This window comes from Phyllobates terribilis, unplaced genomic scaffold, assembly GCF_046119375.1.
Source record: "Phyllobates terribilis strain yellow unplaced genomic scaffold, ASM4611937v1 Scaffold_3__8_contigs__length_932513732, whole genome shotgun sequence".
In the NCBI taxonomy this organism is placed as follows: Eukaryota; Metazoa; Chordata; class Amphibia; order Anura; family Dendrobatidae; genus Phyllobates; species Phyllobates terribilis.
The window spans coordinates 619,138,686-619,160,658 of record NW_027362763.1 but is presented as its reverse complement, the minus strand read 5'-3'; the positions used below and the strand labels follow the sequence as shown (position 1 = coordinate 619,160,658).

At 43.1% G+C, this 21,973-nt stretch overlaps 1 protein-coding gene across 2 annotated transcripts in view; it reads left to right on the top strand.

Annotated features, from left to right (window-relative positions):
* Positions 1-232: 232 nt before the first annotated feature.
* The window catches only part of TRIM67 (tripartite motif containing 67), a 508,762-nt gene continuing 487,021 nt past the window's right edge, over positions 233-21,973 (top strand). The window contains exon 1 of one of the 2 annotated variants that reach the window (XM_073671505.1): positions 233-1,740. In XM_073671505.1, coding sequence (XP_073527606.1) covers positions 823-1,740 — 918 coding nt within the window. In that variant the 5' untranslated portion in view covers positions 233-822. The remainder of the gene's footprint in view (positions 1,741-21,973) is intronic. The other variant, XM_073671504.1, reaches the window with a different exon arrangement.

The following is a 21,973-nucleotide window of genomic DNA, read 5'->3' as shown; positions in this document are numbered from 1 at the left end:
AAATCTTCCTTTATTTCATCTTCACCTTATGTTGGCTGTAATTCCCATTATATTGGCAGCGAAAAATATTACCATATGGCACTGTATTACTCATGGTGCCCATGAAAGCCTGAGACAGATCTAGCCAGCTGTTTGTAACTGGGGACAAATCCATATTTCCTGTGTAATATTTGTAGCAAGCCTTGACTTCTTTGCTAGCAGCCATTCATTCTTGCTCCCCCTCCTCCTCTTTATTTTCCTTCCCCTGGCAAGATCCCTCCTTCTTTCTCTCCTTTCCTCATCTGTCCTGCCAGCCAAATCACAACAGCTGTACTCATCAGTGGCCGGTTGGATGGGTTGGTGAGGTTACCCTCGCAGATCGGGCAGCCTGGCAGCTCCTGGCAGAAGCAAGGTGACTAAGGCGCTGTTCCCCGGAGTGTGGTGCTGAAGCCGCGTCCATTCTGTCTGTAGAGCAGCCCAGGAGGCGTGTAGCGAAGAACAAGGGAGTCGCTGCACCCTGCAGCCCCCCGCCTTACCCTGCAGACCCTGCATGTGGCAGCCATAGCATTCTGGATCCTTTTCGTCCCATCATGTCGTCTTCATCTCACCACTAATCCCATTTCTCCATCCTCGCCAGCTGCCCATGCGTCTTCTCCATCCTCGCCAGCTGCCCATGCGTCTTCTCCATCCTCGCCTCACCGTGCGGCTTTCATCCAGACAGTGATTTCCCATCCAGTGCGGTTTGCTCTTCCTAGTCCCTGGTTTCGCTGCTCCTGCAAGGACTCTGCGCCAACCTCGCATGACACGTCAGTGACTGAGAGGAAGCGAAGACAGACACGAGCAATGGAGGAAGAGCTGAAATGCCCTGTGTGTGGCTCTTTCTTTCGGGAGCCCCTGATCCTGCCCTGCTCCCATAACATCTGCCTGCCCTGTGCCCGCACCATCGTAGTGCAGACCCCGGAGAGCGAGCATCTCCCTCACGCCGCTCGCCCCATGTTGCTTATGGGGGCAGAGTATGACTATCCGGACCACCTGGATAAGATGAGCCTGCACAGCGAGACAGACAGCGGCTACGGCTCCTACACGCCGAGCCTGAAGTCCCCCAATGGAGTGCGAGTGCTACCTTCAGCCCCAGCACTGGCCGCCTCTTCTGGGGCCTCATCCCGAGGGCTGCACGCCAGCATCTGTAGCTACTCCTCCATCACCTGCCCCCAGTGCCATCGCAGTGCATCCTTGGATGAGAGGGGGCTGAGGGGCTTCCAACGCAACCGACTGCTGGAGACTATAGTCCAGAGATACCAACACGAGCGTGGCGCCGTACAAGACAGCCAAGACCACTGCGCGGCAGAGGCGTCTGCAGGGGGTGCCCCCAGTGCCAGGTGTCAGCTGTGCGATACCAACCCGTCAGAGGCCGCAGTCATGTGTGAGCAGTGCGATGTCCTCTATTGCTCTTCCTGTCAGAAGAAATGTCACCCTACTAGAGGACCCTTTGCTAAACACCGGCTAGTCCCTCCGTCCCAGCTAGTCCCTCCGTCTCAGCTAGTCGCCCCGTCCACCAGCACCAGCCACAAAGCAGCCGCTGCGGCCCCGGGGCCGCCCACCGTGACCCGCAAGTTCCCCACCTGTGCTGACCATGAGCTGGAGAACTACAGCATGTACTGCCTGAACTGCCGGAGCCCGGTGTGCTACCAGTGTCTGCAGGAGGGCAAGCATGCCAAGCACGAGATGAAGCCCCTGGGCATCATGTGGAAGCAGCACAAGGTTAGAGGGCAGTTTCGTCTTGGTTTACACCTTCTAATGCCGGGGGGACATACCATTGGTGCAACCTGTGCGGCTGCACAGGGGCCCAAGAGGTAAGGGGGTCCATTTCTACCTCCAAAGCAGGTACAATTTTGCAATTTTAGGAGCTCTTGGGCTGCAAAGGGCCCATATATTGTTCATGCACAGGGGCCTTTTTTGTCTGTGTTTGCCAATGTTCTAATGTAAGGATTTATGGACATTTGCTTTTCAATGTCGCTTGCACTTTTTATAACAGTAAAATAGTGTTTGAAAAGTTTTTCCATATTTCGGTGTAAACCCAACATGCTTCGAATACATTCAGCAAATTTGTAGTTTATGTTTTAGGAACATCTTTGGTTTGTTTCTATTGTGATAGGAAGCTGTAGAAAGAGAAACATTATGAGGTCATGAGACACCAGATGCTGCAGACCAGGGCCAGAGGAGTTTGTGTGGGCTGCTCCATGTTGGGGGGCACAGCTCTGCTCTCAAGAAGACCGCAGTAATGGGGTCTTCTGTCATATTGCTTGCTCAGATATATGTGCACTACTTCCAACAGGCATGGCTGCCAGGACCAGCAACTGCAGAGAATGAACTGTATGTATGGATGGTGACGTGCCCGAGGCTGTAGACTGTGTCTTCTACCCGTTGGCATGGTGCTGTCTGGGGTTTGTGCTCCTGGCTTTGTGTGCTCATTGTAATCTGCTCACTTGAGGCATGTGCTAACATATGCTGAGCCATCCAACTGTTTCTACTAGTCCAGAATTCAGGCCTGTGGGGGAAGTTACCTTGGGACTCACCAGCTCCAATGGCATCAATCAAAAACATTTGTTCAATTGCAATAAAATGTGGCCAAAATATTATGTTCAAATGTTCATAAACCTGTCAGCTACAGCCCGGCTCAGCAATTCGTTGCAGCTGTTAGCTATAATAGGCTAATATTGGAAAAAAGGAAATATAAAAGCTCTACATTGTTAGTACGTCAGGTTAGAGCCAAACAATAATGCTGTTAGGTAGAATCCCCCTTAGGGTTGTGCCAGTGAGGCACGATACTATTGACCTTCTTGTAGGTAAGTTTGGTGGTTGCCACCACTAACCTGGTCCCTTTTTTGCACAAATGCCAACTTCTCTGGAGGAAGGTAATTCCAATAATATGGCATTGCTTCTATTTTTCTTTACATTTTTTATTGCTTCTGTCTTTCAGAAGCCTAGGATAGCTAGATCACTAGGTAACTAGTCTCAATAGACCCCAGCCCTATATGCAAGTAGGCTTCCTTTAACACTTAACATTCCAATAAATCAGAAACTGACTTCTGACAGCCTAATCACTCAAGTCTCGACTGGTTGCCCACCCAGCATCTAATAGGGATCTGATAGAATGTTCACATACCAATGAAGCATTATGATCGTATATGTTGCCATAATACGCGAATGGTGTTTATTAGAGTACACAAGATATGAGTTATGATTATTAGAGATTGGAGAATCACGGGACTTGTGTGCTTCGGCCAGATCAGTAATCTGTGGCTACTGGACTGGAGGCCTGTGAACCTCCTAACCTCCCAGAACTCCAGACTCTTCTCTTGATTAGCCGTGCTGGTGCAACGTCATGTTTGAGTCATGCTGCAATTATGATGTTGCACCAACCTGGCTAATCAGAAGAGCTGGGAATGCCAGGAAGTAAGGAGTTTCACAGGCCTCCCATCCAGCATTCACAGGGTACTGGCCATGCTCAGGTCCGGTTCCAGGGATTTTGTGGCCCCCAGCGAAAAAGTCTCAGTGGGCCCTTTTAACACATACCATGATTCATGATGCACAAATACGGCAGAGAAATATAGGTTTACAACACAGGGCCCAGGCTGTCCCCTCATCCTTTACATATGCAGACATGTACACCGTCAGTGGAGTTTTCTCCCTTTCCAATTAGAAATCGTCCACTCCTGAATTCGTAAGATAATTTGTTATTTATTGATCATTCCAGCATGGAGACAAAATGACAGCTAACAAGTTCTCAGCATAATCAAAATGTCTACCTTAACGTCATTTCATCAAGTTTAAATAGATAAAGATAAAGGTGTGTCCTAACAATAATTCTAGTTCTGTAAAGTTACAGAGTTATAAAAATAGAAATGTAGCTATGATATGAAGGTCATATAGTCTGATCGCAAGCATATACCAAGAGAAAGTAAGTGCAGACACCTCTTTATGAGCTAGAAAGGAAGTCAGCAATAAATCACAAAGTTTAACATTACAACCCTGATGTATGTCTTATTTCTAAGAGATATAAATGCCTTTTATAAGTTTAATATATCAATGAATATTAAAATAAGCAAAGACTTTATTGCAATTATAACATTCCCTCATCTTGTAATAAATCATTTATCTGTAAATATCGGAGCGTTAGTTTTCCTTTGACAGATTTCACAGAAGCTCTTCATATAACAGAGTCTTAGTAATCTCAAGGGAGAGTATTATATTCGGGATCATTATCATAGTGTTCCAAAGTTTCCATTCCTTCATTGGATTCCAAAGTTTCTATTCCTTGATACATTGTTTTTGCTATAGCAGTGTCAATCAGTCTTTGAACAAGTCCTCTAATGCACGGAATAGCACAGCATCCACAAATGATCAGAATACTAGTCACGATAGCAGGAGATATCAAAGCAGAAGTGAATAATCCGAACCATTTCCCAAACTATCCCTCAATCCAGGAAGTAAATATATCATCATATCCATAGTTTTCAGCTAACTCATTAGATAGGGCAGTCAGTCCATCAAGAGCTGTGCAAATACTTCCATTAGGAGCTGTATTATTAGGGATAAAGGTGCAACAAAATCCTCCAAACATTTTACATACACCTCCTTTTTCTACTAAAAGCATTTCTAGTGCCATTCTATTCTGCTAGGCCATGAGAAAAGTTGGTCCTAATTTCTCAGCTATCCCTTTAACTGTGTTTTGGATATAATTAACAAATCTCTGCTGGTTGTAATATATGTAATTATTCCAATCTACATTCTTATTTATAGTCACCCACCAAATTATGTATTCCCACTCGGCTGCTACCTGGTTCCCAGCCTTGTATACGTTGGGCACGCCCCTGGGAACTCCAATGTCATCTATGTAGACACTAGAATCAATGGATCCTTGGGGGGTTTCACGCTTCATTCTCTTTCCACTACATACCTTTGGCCATGTCCCTGTTGACAACAGGTGGAACGGCATGATTAGCTGGACCACCGCACAATCTCCTCAGGAACCATGTGGTAATCTGGCTCTTATCCTTTTATCACCGCATAACCACCATATATCCGCTCTCAGGGTAGTCTGAAGACATTGATTCGTTCCCTACAAAAGTTATCTTGGAGCTCACCGAAGTCGTGCCATGCCCTGGAAGACTAAAATAAGTATAGTTACCAGGATAAGCAATCACCTGTGGTGGGATATCTGGTTTCTCAAGTGGGGGAAATAAAAATGATAACGTTTTGCATTTTCCTTCCGTTTTTGAGGGGGCATAAGTCTTACTATATAACTTAATTATACACTGTATTCCTTCCAGGTCTTACTGATCATTGAGAGGAAAAGAACCAGTTCTTAACTCTGGTCTGGCTGTTGCACAAGCTATACAATTTAATTTTTTAAGGCTTTTTGCAGCATATTTAAGCCATTCTAACCATTCTTTCTTCTCCTCATAGCCTGTCTCTAGAGCTAGTTTATCTTCATAAGTTAGGTTAGAAAATCTAACTATGGGTCCTATGGATTCTATTATGGTGCTTTCTGGCATACCTTCCTTGGATCTTGGTTTAGTATTATTCTGAACTTTGATGTAGAAACTATTGGGTCTGTTTCTGATACATCAGCTCCTATGGCATATAACCTTTGATCCCTCATCTTAGGGTTTAACCCCTTTACCCCGAGGGTGGTTTGCACGTTAATGACCGGGCCAATTTTTATAAATCTGACCACTGTCACTTTATGAGGTAATTACTCTGGAACGCTTCAACGGATCCCACTGATTCTGAGATTGTTTTTTCATGACATATTGTACTTCATGATAGTGGTAAAATTTCTTCAATATCACTTGCGTTTATTTGTGAAAAAATCGGAAATTTGGCAAAAAATTTCTCAATTTTCAAAATTTGAATTTTTATGCCCTTAAATCAGAGAGATATATCACACAAAATAGTTAATAAATAACATTTCCCACATGTCTACTTTACATCAGCACAGTTTTGGAACCAACATTTTTTTATTAGGGAGCTTTAAGGGTTAAAAGTTGACCAGTGATTTCTCATTTTTACAACAAAATTTGCAAAAACATTTTGTTAGGGACCACATCACATTTGAAGTGACTTTGAGGGGCCTGTATGACAAAAAATACCCAAAAGTGACACCATTCTAAAATTGCACCCCTCAAGGTGCTCAAAACCACATTCAAGAAGTTTATTAACCCTTCAGGTGCTTCACAGGAATTTTTGGAATGGGGGAGAAAAAAATGAACATTTAACTTTTTTCACAAAAATGTTACTTTAGACCCAATTTTTTTTATTTTTGCAGAGGTAACAGGAAAAAATAGACCCCAAAATTTGTTGTGCAATTTCCCTTGAGTACGCAGATACCCCATACGTGGGGAAAAAACACTGTTTGGGCACATGGCAGGGCTCAGAAGGGAAGGAGCGCCATTTGACTTTTTGAATGTAAAATTTGCTTGAATAATTAGCGGACATCATGTTGCGTTTAGAGAGCCCCTGATGTGCCTAAACAGTGGAAATGCCCCCATAAGTGATACCATTTTGGAAACTAGAGCCCTCAGGGAACTTATCTAGATGTGTGGTGAGCACCTTGAACCCCCAAGTGCTTCACAGAAATTTATAACATGGAGCCGTGAAAATAAAATTTTCACATTTTTCCCACAAAAATGTGTTTTCAGCCCCCAGTTTTGCATTTTCATAAGGGTAACAGGAGAAATTGCACCATGCAACTTATTGTGCAATCTCTCCTGAGTAAGTCGATACCCCATATGTGGGGGAAAACCAGTGCTTGGGCGTACGGCAGGGTTCGGAAGGGAAGGAGCGCCATTTGACTGTTTGATTGTAAAATTTGCTTGAATAATTAGCGTATGTGCCCCTGATGTGCCTAAACAGTGGAAAACCCCCACTAGTGACACCATTTTGGAAACTAGACCCCTCAGGGAACTTATCTAGATGTGTGGTGAGCACCCTTAACCCCCAGGTGCTTCACAGAAGTTTATAACATGGAGCCGTGAAAATAAAAAAATCTAACTTTTTCCACAAAAATGGTCTTTTAGCCCCAATTTTTTTATTTTCACAAGGGTAAGAGGAGAAAATGGAACCTGAAAACTGTTGTGCAATTTCTCCTCAGTACCCCAATACCCCATATGTGGGGAAAATACACTGTTTGGTCGCACATCAGGGTTCAGAAGGGAAGGAGCACTGTGTGACTTTTAGAACGCAAAATTGTCTGGAATCAAGCGGAAGCCATGTTGCTTTTCGGGAGCCCCTGATGTGCCTAAATAGTGGAAACCTGCAACAATTGACTCCATTTTGGAAACTAGACCCCTCAAGGATTTTATCAAGGGGTATAGTGTACATTTTGAACCCAGAGGTACGACAGAATTTGATAACATTAGGTCATCATATTGAATAAGTTGTCATTATGTCACGGTCTCCACACTTTCCTTGTCTGCTATGTTACTATTGTGCGGAGGCTGTCAGTCTGTTTTGGTTTTGCTGGGTAGGTTCTGCAATCATCTGTGTTCACTTCCCTTGATTAGTCTTCTACTTAAGCATTCTAGCTCCTTCACCCAGTGTCAGTTGTACACTTGCTATTGCCTGTGTAGGAATGATCTCTCTGTGCCCTGTGCCTGACCTAGCCTGACTATTTTTCCCTTACCTGTTATCTGACTACTCTTTTGTATGCTACCTGTGTACTGCCTTGTCTTTCTGGTTTTCCTGACCCCGGCTTGTGTAGTGGATTACATCTCTGACTTCTCCTTGTTGTACTGCGCCATTTTCCTGGACTTGACTTTGGATCGTTTGACCTCCCTCTATTTATCCAGTAAGTAGTACTTACATAATATTTATTTCAGTATTATTAGTCTCTTCTCTCCTCTTTTGAGACTGTTATTTCGGTAGTGACGTGCGTCACATTACAATTGATCGTTAATTTTTCTTTTTCCCTCCTATGGATCCATTACATACTTTGTGATCAGGTGGCGAATCTGACTCAGTTCTGGATCCGGCCTTGGAACAACACAAACTGGTATCGTCACAGGCTCAGTTACAAGACCAGATTCCTGGTACGTTTACTGCTCCTCCGAATCTTTCCTCTCCGACCTCTGACATGACTTCTGAACCATCTGACGTATCTTTGAGCCCCCCTGAACCGGCTATAGTACTCCCTGACAAATTTTCGGTGGAGAAAGATCAGTTCAGAATTTTCAAAGAGAGTTGTAAATTATTGTTTACCCTGTGCCCTCGGTCATCAGGCATTGAGTCACAGCGGGTGGGAATTATAATGTCACTTCTGTGGGGGTGGTCTCCAGACTTGGGCATTCTCTCTACCCCTTTTTGCTCCTGAACGTCCTTCCGTGAACTCTTTCTTTGACGCTTTAGGACAGATCTATGATGAACCTGACAGGGTCAAGGTGGCAGAGACAAGGAACATGAACCTGACACAGGGGAACCACACAGCGGAAGACTATTGTTCTGAGTTTTGTCAGTGGTCTACTGAGGTTCTCTGGAATGATGCGGCTCTCAGGTGCCGATTCCTCAGGGGTCTTTCGGAGTCTCTAAAGGATGCTCTGGCTCTGCATGCTCGACCTTGTTGTTTGGTGGAGGCCATGGCCCAGGCTATCCGCATGGATCGGAGGATGCGGGAGAGACGGAAGGTTCAACAAGAGGTTCCATTTTATCCACCGGGCCCGGGTCGTTTACCTGAGGTAGAACCTATGGAGGTTGGAGCTGCCAGCTCAAGGGTTAAGGAGAGGAGACGCCGTCTGGAACTTGGACTTTGTCTGTATTGTGGCCAAGCTGGACATCTTTTAAAGGATTGCCTGGCACGACCTGCAACGAATAAGCCGTCGGGAAACGCCTAGGTCTGGGTGATTGTCGAGGAGGTCACCCAGACTTACAGGTACCCTTTTACTCCTCCAATAAATGTCTGTCAACATTTGCCTTTATTGACTGTGGATCCGCGGCTAATTTCATTGATTCGGGACTTGTTCAGAAGTTAGGATTAGGGACAGTTAAGCTAGAAGACTCTATTCAAATCGTGGCTATTGATAGAAAACCATTGCTAAAAAATCTGGTTCAGTTAGTTACGGTGGAGTTCACACTCAAGGTGGGGTCACTTCATACAGAATTAATCTCCTGTTATGTCTTGGACAATTTACCTGATTGTGTTGGGTCTTCCTTGGCTGCGCATGCATAATCCGATCATTGACTGGTATCAGAAAGATATTGTTAAATGGGGCCCTCATTGTCTTGAAAGATGTCTTAAATCTGTGCATGCTTGCTCCATTAGTCTGGAGGGTCTTCCGGAATACCTGAAGGACTTCGGAGATGTTTTTTCGGAAATAGAGTCTGAGATCTTACCTCCTCACCGTCCATATAACTGTGCTATTAGTCTCATTCATAATGCCAAATTACCCAAAGCTCACTTGTATAACTTGTCTGGCCCTGAGCGGGCAGCCATGAAGGCTTATATTAACGAAAGTTTACGGAAAGGTCATATTCGTCCTTCCTCATCGCCGGTTGCCGCCGGATTCTTTTTTGTTAAAAAAAAACATGGAGGTCTCCATTCCTGCCTCGATTTCCGAGAATTAAACAAGATAGCGGTTAAAAATACTTATCCGCTTCCACTTATCCCCGATCTATATAATCAGCTTTCGGGGGCCAAATGGTTTTCCAAACTGGATCTCAGAGGGGCATATAATCTGATACGTATTCGTGCGAGTGATGAGTGGAAGACAGCGTTTTTAACCTCTGAAGGTCTTTTTGAAAACCTCGTCATGCCTTTTGGGCTAATAAATGCACCCACGGTCTTTCAGAATTTTATGAATGATATTCTCTCTGATTATATTGGGAGATTTATTGTGGTTTATTTAGATGATATTCTAATTTTTTCACTTGATCTGGATATTCATTATAAACATGTCGGTTTGGTTCTGCAAAGGTTAAGAGATAATTGTTTGTTCGCCAAGATTGAAAAATGTACCTTTTCTGTTCAAGAAATATCATTCTTGGGCTTTATTGTGTCATCCTCCGGGTTTAAGATGGATCCTGGGAAGGTTCAGGCCTTCATTGATTGGTTTCAATCCAGCGACCTTAAGGCTCTGCAGCGCTTTTTAGGGTTCGCAAATTATTACAGAAAATTTATTAAAGGTTTTTCTCAGATCGTCAAGCCTCTTACGGACCTCACTCGCAAAGGGGCGGAGCTAAATGTTTGGTCGTGAGAAGCAGTCAGGGCTTTTGATAACTTGAAGAAATGTTTTATGCCTTCTCCTGTACTTGTTCAACCAGACCTCCAGAGGCCGTTCATTGTGGAGGTGGATGCTTCTGAGGTTGGGGTGGGGGCTGTATTGTCTCAAGGTTCTAAGACTATAATCTGCGACAATGTGCCTTATTCTCTAAGAAATTTTCTCCTGCTGAAAGAAACTATGATGTGGCTAATCGAGAGTTACTTTCTGTCAAATTGGCTTTTGAAGAATGGAGGCATTTTTTGGAAGGAGCCGTTCATCTGGTCACCGTGATGACAGATCACAAGAATCTAGCGTATATCGAATCTGCTAAGCCGTTGACACCTAGACAGTCCAGATGGTCTTTATTTTTTTCAAGATTTAATTTTTCTATTACGTTCAGACCTGAGTCTAAGAACGTGAGGGCGGATGCCCTGTCTCGTAGCCTTGATTCTGTGTCTCCTCCGGAGCCTCCTTCCTCCATTCTTCCTCAGGGTATAGTTGTGGCCATGGTGTCCTCTGAGCTGTAAGCGGAAATCTGTACTGCTCAGTCCTTGGCTCCTTCCAATATTCTTGAATGCAAGTTGTTTGTCCCTGTGTATCTCAGATTACGCCTTTTGCAAGAATTCCATGATTCTGTGTTAAGTGGTCATCCTGGAGTTACTGCCACCCAGAAGGCAGTTGCTAGACTCTTTTGGTGGTCTGCTATGCATAGGGACATTAAAAATTTTGTGTCTGCTTGTGAAACTTGTGCACGCGCCAAAGTGCAACATTGCCGGCCGGCTGGGGAATTGGCTCCTTTGCCCATCCCAGAAAGACCATGGACTCATTTGTCCATCGATTTCATTTCCGATTTACCTTTGTCTGGGGGGATGACTGCTATTTGGGTGATAGTCGATCAATTCAGCAAACAGGCTCACTTCGTTCCATTATCTGGGTTACCCAATTCTGAGACTCTCTCCAAACTGTTTATTACTCATGTGGTACGATTGCATGGCATTCCTCTTAATATTGTATCTGATAGGGGAGTACAATTCATCTCTAGATTTTGGAGGGCTTTCTGCAGAAGGTTGGGGATTGATTAGTCCTTTTCCTCTGCTTATCATCCTGAAACTAACGGTCAGACCGAAAGGACGAATCCGTCTTTGAAACAAATTTTAAGATGTTTTGTCGCCGATCAGCAGGAGAATTGGTCACCCTTTCTTCCTCTGGCTGAGTTTGCCTTTAACAGTTGGGTTAATCAGTACACAGGGACCTCGCCTTTTTTCTGTAATTATGGGTTTCATCCTCATTTCGGTGAGTTCTCCAGGATAAGTTCTGGGTGTCCTGGGGTAGATGTAACCGTTCAAGAGTTGGAGGATGTCTGGAGGGAGGTTAAAAAGAATATTGGGGTGGCTCAGCATCGGCAGAAACAAAAGGCCGATAGGAGACGCTCGTCAGGTGCTGCCTTCAAGGTGGGAGATAAGGTATGGCTATTCTCTAAGAATATTAGATTAAAGATGCCCTCGCTGAAGTTGGGTCCTAGATTCATTGGTCCATATGAGATTCTGGAGGTGGTCAATCCGGTTTCCTTCCGATTACGACTCCATTAGTCTTTCCGTATTCCTAATGTGTTCCACCAGTCTTTGTTGAAGGAGTTTATTCCCCCTGTTCTGTCTCCCTCGCCCCCGCCTCCTCCGGTGTATATTGAGGGAAGCTTAGAGTATGAGGTACAAAAGATGATTGATTCCCGTTTGGTCTGGAATTCCCTTCAATATCTTGTACATTGGAAGGGGTATGGACCCAAAGAACGGTCCTGGGTTCCGGCTCATTCTGTGAGGGCTGATCGGTTGGTCTGGGCCTTTCATCGGCGGTTTCCTGGGAGACTTGGGGGTCCGGTGGCCCCTCCCTTGAAGAGGGGGTACTGTCACAGTCTCCACACTTTCCTTGTCTGCTATGTTACTATTGTGTGGAGGCTGTCAGTCTGTTTTGGTTTTGCTGGGTCGGTTCTGCAATCATCTGTGTTGGTTCTGCAATCATCTGTGTTCACTTCCCTTGATTAGTCTTCTACTTAAGCATGCTAGCTCCTTCACCCAGTGTTAATTGTACACTTGCCATTGACTGTGTAGGACTGATCTCTCTGTGCTCTGTGCCTGACTCAGCCTGACTAATTTTCCCTTAGGCTATGTGCCCATGATGCAGAAATGCTCCGGATTTTTCCTGAGCGTTTCTGCATCTCCCAGGCAGAAAAAACCCATGCGGATTGTACATGTGTTTTTCCTGCCAGGGACATGCAGATGTGAAGCGTTCTTCACATGCATTTCCGCATGCGGGTTGACAAGCGCTTTCCAAGCGATTTTAGCATCACTTGGAAAGTGCTTGACAACTTGGTTACACTATATAAATCCATGCAACCGGCATGGATTTATATAGTGTGACCCCAAAGAATGGTTAAAAAAAAAATCTATACTTACCTTCCGATGGCCCCCGGTGTCTTGCTTCACTCCTTCCTGGCTGCTGGCAGATCGCAGTACACTGAAGGACCTGCCGACGTCAGCGGTCGCGTGACCCATCACATGACTATGACGTCAGCGCAGGTCCTTCAGTCCACCGCGATCTGCCGGCAAGGGAGGACGAGCGCAGCGGGGGCCGTCAGAAGGTAAATATAACATTTATTTTTTATTTTATTCTTTTTTTACAGGTTCTATGGTACCCGGGTCCGGAGGAGAGTCTCCTGTCCTCCACACCCAGGTACCGTCCGCACATTAGAACTCATGGAATGTGCATCTACATATACAGTGATGCGGAATCCAAGCGTTCCAATGCAAGTCAATGGCGGCGAAAATGCAGCACTTCCGCAAAATAATTGGTAGTGCTGCGTTTTTTTTCGCAATGATAATCCGCAGCGGAAATTTCTGCAACATGTGCACAGCACATGCGGATTATCATTAGGGAACATGGCAGACCTTCTACCAAGCGTTTTTTAAGCGTTTCTGCAGCGGTTATGACTTGAGTTTGGATCGTTTGGCCTCCCTCTATTTATCCAGTAAGTAGTACTTACATAATATTTATTTCAGTAATATTAGTCTCTTCTCTCCTCTTTTGAGACTCGCGTCACATGGTAACACAAAGCCCATGCCATAATTCTTATAAATAAATAAAAACAACACAATATGAATGGATAAAACAGGCCGTGATGTTTATTATGAGTATCATGAGGTTTAATCAATTAACAAAGATACCAACTCAATAAATATCAAATAAATATTAATTTAAAACCATATAAATAAGCTAATCCACCCAGCTTAGCTAGGCAATTTTCCCAAATGGCCAGGCCTTGAAGAGGCATGCCCCCCCCACCACATCACAGGCATTTTTCGATAATCGTTTGCAGGTCGAGGTTAAAAATGTCTAAGCCTGTTTCAGACAAAAATACCCAGTCTTTTCTGTACATACCGATAATAAATCCTTCTAAATCTCTATGCCTGAAAGAAAAACCATTCAGTAAATGCATAAAATTTTCCATTCCTTTGTTTACTCTTTTACGGATCTTTTCCATAAAGCTTAGGCTTGGCCTGGACCACAAAAGTCTCGGAATTATTTCAGAAAAAACAAAAGACGTCTTAGGAAAACATATTTTAAGAAAAGAAAAATCACTTTTCATAACTAACAATAAGTCCAAAGTACGTTTTTTTCCAATGTCATTCCCACCGGCATGAACAATAAGGAGATGAGGTGCAGGACAACTAACTGCTAACTTCTGGATTTCCGAAACTAAGGCTTTCCACTTCAGACCTCTAACACTGTGCCAAAAAATTTGAACTAAATCAGGATTAAAAGAAACATTCATAGTATATGGCCTTTAAATAGCTCGAACCATTGCCCAGTGAACAAAAGAGTGACCGACTATCCAAACAATAACTGGACCTGAAAGAATAAACAGATAAACACTATTACTTAAAATGCTAAATTCGGCCTAACATAGAGTTTGAACCTGTTTGATTCCCATCTGCCAATTCGCATAATTTTTTCGTCACTCAGCCCTAAACGAGCTGTTTCTGTAGCTGCTCCGATCCAAAAAGAGTGGGATGAAATTCTACAAGTTTCTAATCCAAGCAAACAAAGACATTTCTTTAAAACGGCATTGAACTGGAATTTTGTTACAAATTCACCATTGGCATGAATAAATAACGGGCCTAATCCAATGGGTCTAATAAGGTACCATTTCTTCAAATTACCTACCGGGCATATTTCTTTATATAAAATGGAATTTAGACTCACCGACACTCCCCGACCTAGTTGATCTGTCTTTAATTTACGTATGAATAAATTAATCTGAGAGTCCCGTATTAAAATATCCTTAAAATGATGCCCAGAAGGACTAGATTTGGATGAAGAAACTAATTCACCTATCCTCAGAGCTGCAAAAAATGCAAGAGAAAATGCTGATTTAAATAATCAAGTTTCAAACTTGTTTTTGCAAACAGATTTTAGCGCCAAACATAGATTTCTTAATAGATCCAAAGTAATCGGACGACGCTCATCTGGTTTTGCATTAAACTTCCTGTAACCCTTTAGTAATTGTTTGATGGGAAAAAAATTACTGAATGGTGATTTACCTGCCAATTTAAAAAAGAATGACACACCTGCCAATTCTTTATTAACTGCAGAATAAGATAAACCCTTTTTAATTAGGGATTCAGTAAATTGTAAGGTAGCATCTATTTTAGACTCATAATAAACCAGGTTATTTTTTGCGCAAAAATTAACCCAATGATACCATGCAGCCGAGTAATCGGCCCATGTTCTTTCGGACAACGACTTCTCGATAAAGTATGGAATTACTCTGCAGTCAAGCTGCAAAGGCACGCTGGGCAAGGCGTCCCTTCTACGTCGGCCTCCGGCACCAGATGATGAAAAAGGGGCCACTGCCGGTGAGAGAGCGCATTGAGAATTAATTCATATTTACTGACTGACAATGAGGCTTTAAGCCAAATATTAAATTCTAAACAAGTAATAACTATTCTCCTCAAAATTATGGCTGCCCTTTTTGTTTTTTGAAGAAAAGGTATTCACTGCAAGCAAAAACCCTTGATCATTGGAATGAAGTAAGATCCTCTTGTTCTTCAAATGCCGACCCCATAATACCAGTGCTACCAATACTGAAAAAAGTTCAAGAACAAACTTATTATTCCTGAGATTGAGTAACAACTGCTCGCATGGAAATGAGCCTATTGACCAATTCTTGTTAAAAAGGACTACGTATTCCCCTTGTTCATTACTACCTATAATTAAAGAAAGAGAATCTGAATCTATAAAGTCTGACTGCCAGCAAGATTTACCGTTAAAATTAACCAAAAATTGGAGCCATACTCTCATGTCTTCTTTAAGACTCTTGTTCAATCTAATGTGAGCTCTAGGGGAGGTTAAACCTTTAGTCGCATCATAATATAAACCCCTAGAAAAAGCCCTACCCATTGGGATAATTTTCAATGCAAAGTTCAGCAATCCCAATAGGGATTGCAGCTCTTTCAGTGTGACTTTGTCCTTTTGTAAGCAATACGACAACATATTACATATTTTAGAAACTTTTTCCATGGGAAGGCTACATTCCATTCTTTAAGAATTTATCAAGATACCTAGAAATTCTAAACAATGTGTAGGTAGCTGGGTTTTTTCCATAGCAATCGGGATTCCAAAATAATTAGAAACATCCAAGAATTTATTTAATAAATACGAACAAATTGGAGAGTCATTAGGACCAATGAATAAAAAATCGTCTAAATAATGAGATATTTCACCGCCTTGGCATTCTTCCCTCACCACCCATTGAAGAAATGTTGAAAAAGTTTCAAAATAAAAACACGATAAAGAAAAACCCATTGGGAGGCACCTGTCAAAGAAAAATTTACTGTCGAAGTGAAAACCCAAAGAATTAAAACCCAAAGGATTAACCGGTAATAATCTGAAAGCTGCTTTTATGTCTGATTTAGCCAACAAGGCATTATGACCACATTTTTTTATTAACTCAACCGCTGAATCAAATGAAGCGTATTTGACTGATGATGTAGTCTTATCCACTTCATCATTCAAAGAGGCGCCTGGGGGAAAGGATAAATGATGAATCAGCCTGTAAGTACCCGGTTCTTTTTTAGGAACAATGCCTAACGGTTAAACCTGAAATTTTCAAAAGGAGGGGAATCAAATGGACCAGAGATCCTACCAAGATCCAGTTCTTTATTCACTTTTTCACGAACAATATCACTAAATTGCAAAGCTGAAGCTAAATTATCATGAACATAACAACCCGTTCCTTTAAATGGAGGAACTGAAAAACCAAAAATAAAACCAGATATTAATACATTCCTACTCTCCTGGTTTGGATAGCGACCTAACCATGGAAGCATTCTTAGAATTTTCACTGGAGTCAATGCTTTTTGGAAATTGCTCTTTAATACTTGATTGCTGTCCTTGTGCCATTTTCTTAAAACATTTTCCATAGGGTGTGATCCACCACAGAAAGAGCATTCGTGGCGAAACCTGCAACTGTTTTGCCACTTACAACTTGATTCGTTGTAAGCAATACAGATCCCATTTTTGCTAGGGGGGTTAGATGCCAGTCTATTAAAAGGGGCCCTCTGAGGTAACATAAGGTTTAACTACAGCCCGACATCCTTGGAACCCCATTTTAAATTTGTATGAACAGCAATCTTTTGACGGAAGGATTCATCGTAATTTAGCCATGCCATACCCCCAAAATTGCGGTACGCTTCCAGGATTATGTCTATATGCTGGAAGAGGCCACTACAGAGATTGGGAGTTTTTTCCCCTAATACAGAGGAAGAGATTGTAAAAGCTTGGAGCCAATTATTGAACGATTTTGTAGCTCCACACCTTTTTTCATCCCTTTCCTTGTCATCCCTCTTATCACCCCTACTATTCAAATCTTTAGCATAAGGTAGCAGTGAAAATAAATCTATATAATCCCCATCCCAAATCTTCTGCTTTACACCTGCTGTAAGATGAAATCCCAAAGGGGAAATTTCACAGGATAAAGCCTCTTTTAACAGGGGCTCAGAAACCCCTGTCCTCATAACCAATGACTCATTATTAGCATTAATGGGGGGATTAAGATTGGTGCTACTTCCTAACCCATTAAACATTTCCAGCAAAACATCCTTAAAAAGGTATTTTATGTCTAAATGAGAGACAGACAGGGGTACATGCATCGTCTCACCCCTTCCGTTAATTCCTGATGATGCCTCCTGCGACGCCGCGTCGCTATGGTTCAAACCCATAGGGGTGGGCGAACCCGGCCGCTCAGATGATGAAGTGGCTTGATAAAACAGCGCTCTGTCAGCGTCCAACGACTCCCTCCAAGATGCTACCGCCGTTGAGGCCTGTGGGAAAATAACACCAGAAGCGGCTGCAGACGCAGACCGCTCAGCAAAGATAGCTCCCTGGGCCTCCGCTGCGCTTGTACGGCAGTGGCGGCTAGATGTTTCCTGGACCTCACCGCTAGCTGCCGCGAATACCGACGCCGACTGATGACGTCGGTGTTCACGCACCGGACTTCGGGACTTGCGTGTAGGCGGAGCAGACTTCCGGCTGGGCACATCCTTTCTGACAGGAGGAGGCGGTGAGTAAGCGACCCGGGATCTTCTATTCCTCCGCAGACTTCTGCTACGCCTTCCAGATGATGGCGCCGCTTCAGGGCAAGACAAAGCTGCTGACACACTGGTAAGACTCAAAACTTCATGTTCTTGAGGTGAAGGTCTCTTCATCGCCAAACAGCTTCTTAGCCAGTTAATTCCACCTTCCTCCTCAGCACGACGAGTAAGTTGTTCCAATAAGGCTTCCATCTTCACTCTTCTGTGCAGCTCACAATGATACAGGAGCATCAACAGCTGTTCTTATATATTCCCGGCGTTTTCCCGCACTTTTTCTTATTGCCAATCCGCTTCCAATTACCGCCAAAACATCTGGCTGATACTGGTTATAACCTGCTCGTGACAGCTCACAGCTTACCATTTGACCTTTTGACCTTATTATATTCAACATGACATAAAAATCCCATTACTCCTTCAAATAAATTTTGACCAATCATTCCTAAAATAAAACTGACAGGGCCTGTGTTACCATGAGACCCCCATTCTATTCTTGCTTCAGGGTGAGCTTACATTAGTCTTGAGCGCAAGTGCTCGCTACTTGAGTTTGCATCGGGTACTCGGGTATGCACTATGTATCGTGCATGGCAGGCGATCCCAGCAACATTTTTTTGGCCGCGAAGCATATGGGGCAGAGACTCAAGCATGTCACTCGAGCACCCGCGATACTCAGTACATACCCGAGCACCCGATGCAAACTCAAGTAGCTAGCACTTGCGCTCAAAACTGGTCGCCATATCATCATCATTTTTTTTTTCTTTACTTTTGAAAAAATCCCAACCCTAACCCTAGCCCAAACCTAACCCTAGAGTTTATTATTTTACACCGTTCCTTGTGCGGTATAAGTGATTAGACGACTTTACTCTTCGGGTCGGTGCGATTACAGCGATACCAGAATCATATAAGGTTTTTATGATTGACAGCTGTCACACACTAAGAGACGCTTTTTTTTGCAAAGACTAGTTTTTGCATCACCATATTTTGAGAGCTATAATTTTTCTATATTTTGGCCATCAGTCATGTGACGGCTTGTTTTTTGCGGGACAAGTTGACGTTTTTATTGGTACCATTTTCAGGCATGTGACATTTTTGATCGCTTTCTATTCTGATTTTTGGGAGGCAGAATAAGCAAAAACCTGCAATTCCGGATTTTTATTTTTATTTTTTTAATGCTGTTCCGCGTGTGGTAAAATTGATGAGGCAGCTTTATTCTTCAGGTCAGTACGTTTACACCGGTACCGCATTTATAGTGGTGGCCAAAAGTATTGGCACCCCTGCATTTCTGTCAGATAATACTCAGTTTCTTCCTGAAAATGATTGCAATCACAAATTCTTTGGTATTATTATCTTCATTTAATTTGTCTTCAATGAAAATACACAAAAAGAATTGTCCTAAAGCCAAATTGGATATAATTTTACACCAAACCTAAAAAAGGGGGTGGCATGGCACTGTGGCTAACCTCCCTAGATGTGGACGGAAAAGAAAAATTAACGAGAGATTTCGACGCAAGATTGTGCGGATAGTGGATAAAGAACCTCGACTAACATCCAAACAAGTTCAAGCTGCCCTGCAGTCCGAGGGTACAACAGTGTCAACCCGTACTATCTGTCGGCGTCTGAATGAAAAGGGACTGTATGGTAGGATACCCAGGAAAACCCCACTTCTTACCCCGAGACATAAAAAAGCCAGGCTGGAGTTTGCCAAAACTTACCTGAGAAAGCCTAAAACGTTTTGGAAGAATGTTCTCTGGTCAGATGAGACAAAAGTAGAGCTTTTTGGGAAAAAGCATCAACATAGAGTGTACAGGAAAAAAAAAGAGGCATTCAAAGAAAAGAACACTGTCCCTACAGTCAAACATGGCGGAGGTTCCCTAATGTTTTGGGGTTGCTTTGCTGCCTCTGGCACTGGACTGCTTGACCGTGTGCATGGCATTATGAAGTCTGAAGACTACCAACAAATTTTTGCAGCATAATGTAGGGCCCAGTGTGAGAAAGCTGAGTCTCCCTCAGAGGTCATGGGTCTTCCAGCAGGACAATGACCCAAAACACACTTCCAAAAGCACTATCAAATGGATTGAGAGAAAGCACTGTTGACTTCTAAGGTGGCCAGCAATGAGTCCAGACCTGAATCCCATAGAACACCTGTGAGAGATCTCAAAATGGCAGTTTGGAGAAGGCACCCTTCAAATATCAGGGACCTGGAGCAGTTTGCCAAAGAAGAATGGTCTACAATTCCAGCAGAGCATTGTAAGAAACTCATTGATGGTTACCGGAAGTGGTTGTTCGCAGTTATTTTGGCTAAAGGTTGTGCAACCAAGTATTAGGCTGAGGGTGCCAATACTTTTGTCTGGCCCATTTTTGGAGTTTTGTGTGAAGTGATCAATGATTTGATTTTTGCTTCATTCTCTTTTATGTTTTTTCCTTGCAAGCAAATTAAATGAAGATAATAATACCAAAGAATTTGTGATTGCAATCATTTTCAGGAAGAAACTGAGTATTATCTGACAGAATTGCAGGGGTGCCAATACTTTTGGCCACCACTGTATATAGTTTTTTTTGTTTTGACGCTTTTACACAAAAACTATTTTCTAGAAAAAAGATTTTTTTTTTGCATCGCTTTATTCTGAGAGCTATAACTTTTTTATTTTTCGGATAATGGAGCTGTGTGGCAGCTTGTTTTTTGTGGGATGAGATGACGTTTTCAGCGGTACCATTTTTATTTACATTCGTCTTTTTGATTGCGTGTTATTCCATTTTTTGTTTGGCGGTATGATGATAAAGCATTGTTTTTTGCTCCGTTTTTTATTTTTTTTACCGTGTTCACTAAAGGGGTTAACTAGCAGGACAGTTTTATAGGTCAGGTCGTTCCGGATGCGGCGATGCCAAATATGTGTACTTTTGTTTGTTGTTTTTTTATTTTCATAATAATATTTATTGATGGGTACAATATTTTTATTTTTAGGGGATTATTTTTTTTATTTTTTTTTTTACTTTATGGCACATTTTTTTTACTTTTACACTATGTCCCACTATGGGACTTTCACTTTTTGCAGCCTGATCGGCTGAATAACATAGAGAGCAGAAGCAGCTCCCTATGTTATGCAGCCTGTCAGCGCTGCACAGGGAGAATTTGTTTTGGTCAGGCACTGCGCATGAACAAAGCAACTTCCTGCCTCCTGGAGACCTCGAATGTTGTCATGATGACATCGGGTCGTCATGACAACATCCGGGACCGGACTCTAACGCCAAGAGAGGGGGTGAGTATCGGCGCTTACCTCCTCAATGCTGCGATCGACTTCGATTACAGCATTGTGGGGGTTAATGTGCCGAGAGCGGTGCAGGACCGCTCTTGGCACTTAGCACCGGGTGTCAGCTGTGACTATCGGCTGACACCCGGCGGCGATCGCCCCGTACCGCTTGTGTGTGGGCGCAATCGTATCACGCGTAATAGTACGTCCCTGGTCCAATAGGCCGAGGGCACAGGGACGTACTATTACTGACTATGTCATAAAGGGGTTCGTCCGGGAAGGGAATGAATGGGAGACTTCAGTTTGAGACAAGCTTTGCCTTGTGGAAAACCTCCTTTTGTAGCTGGACTTTGACAAGCAAGTCAGATCCTACTCTGTCCGTACCTGTCTAAATAAAATCCATACAAATGTGTTGGAATGGATATTCAGGGTGTGGAAATTGTCCTCTCTTTGGTCTCAGGTTCCCTTGGGAATTGTTTTTTGCACAAATAATGCAGGTTAAACAAATTTTTTTTGGATAGTTGGTAAAGCCATACGTAGTAAATACCTTAGATATGATCTCTACCATCCCTCCTGTTGAGACATGGCTAATGCCATGGCTCAAAACTGTGGCATATCTGAAGAGGATACTGGGCAGTATATATTTATTTTCTGTAGATACATATAGGCCTTTTTTTGTTACGTGTATGTGCTGCACATTTACATATTGCTATTTTCTTGAAGCTGTATTGCCTCTAACAGGTTTCAAATGAGATTTTATTTCTTTACCTGTGGAAGCAACCATATCCCTATTTTTCCATTGTTGTGCAAACACATGTGTGGGAGAAAAGACATATTGACTATCAGT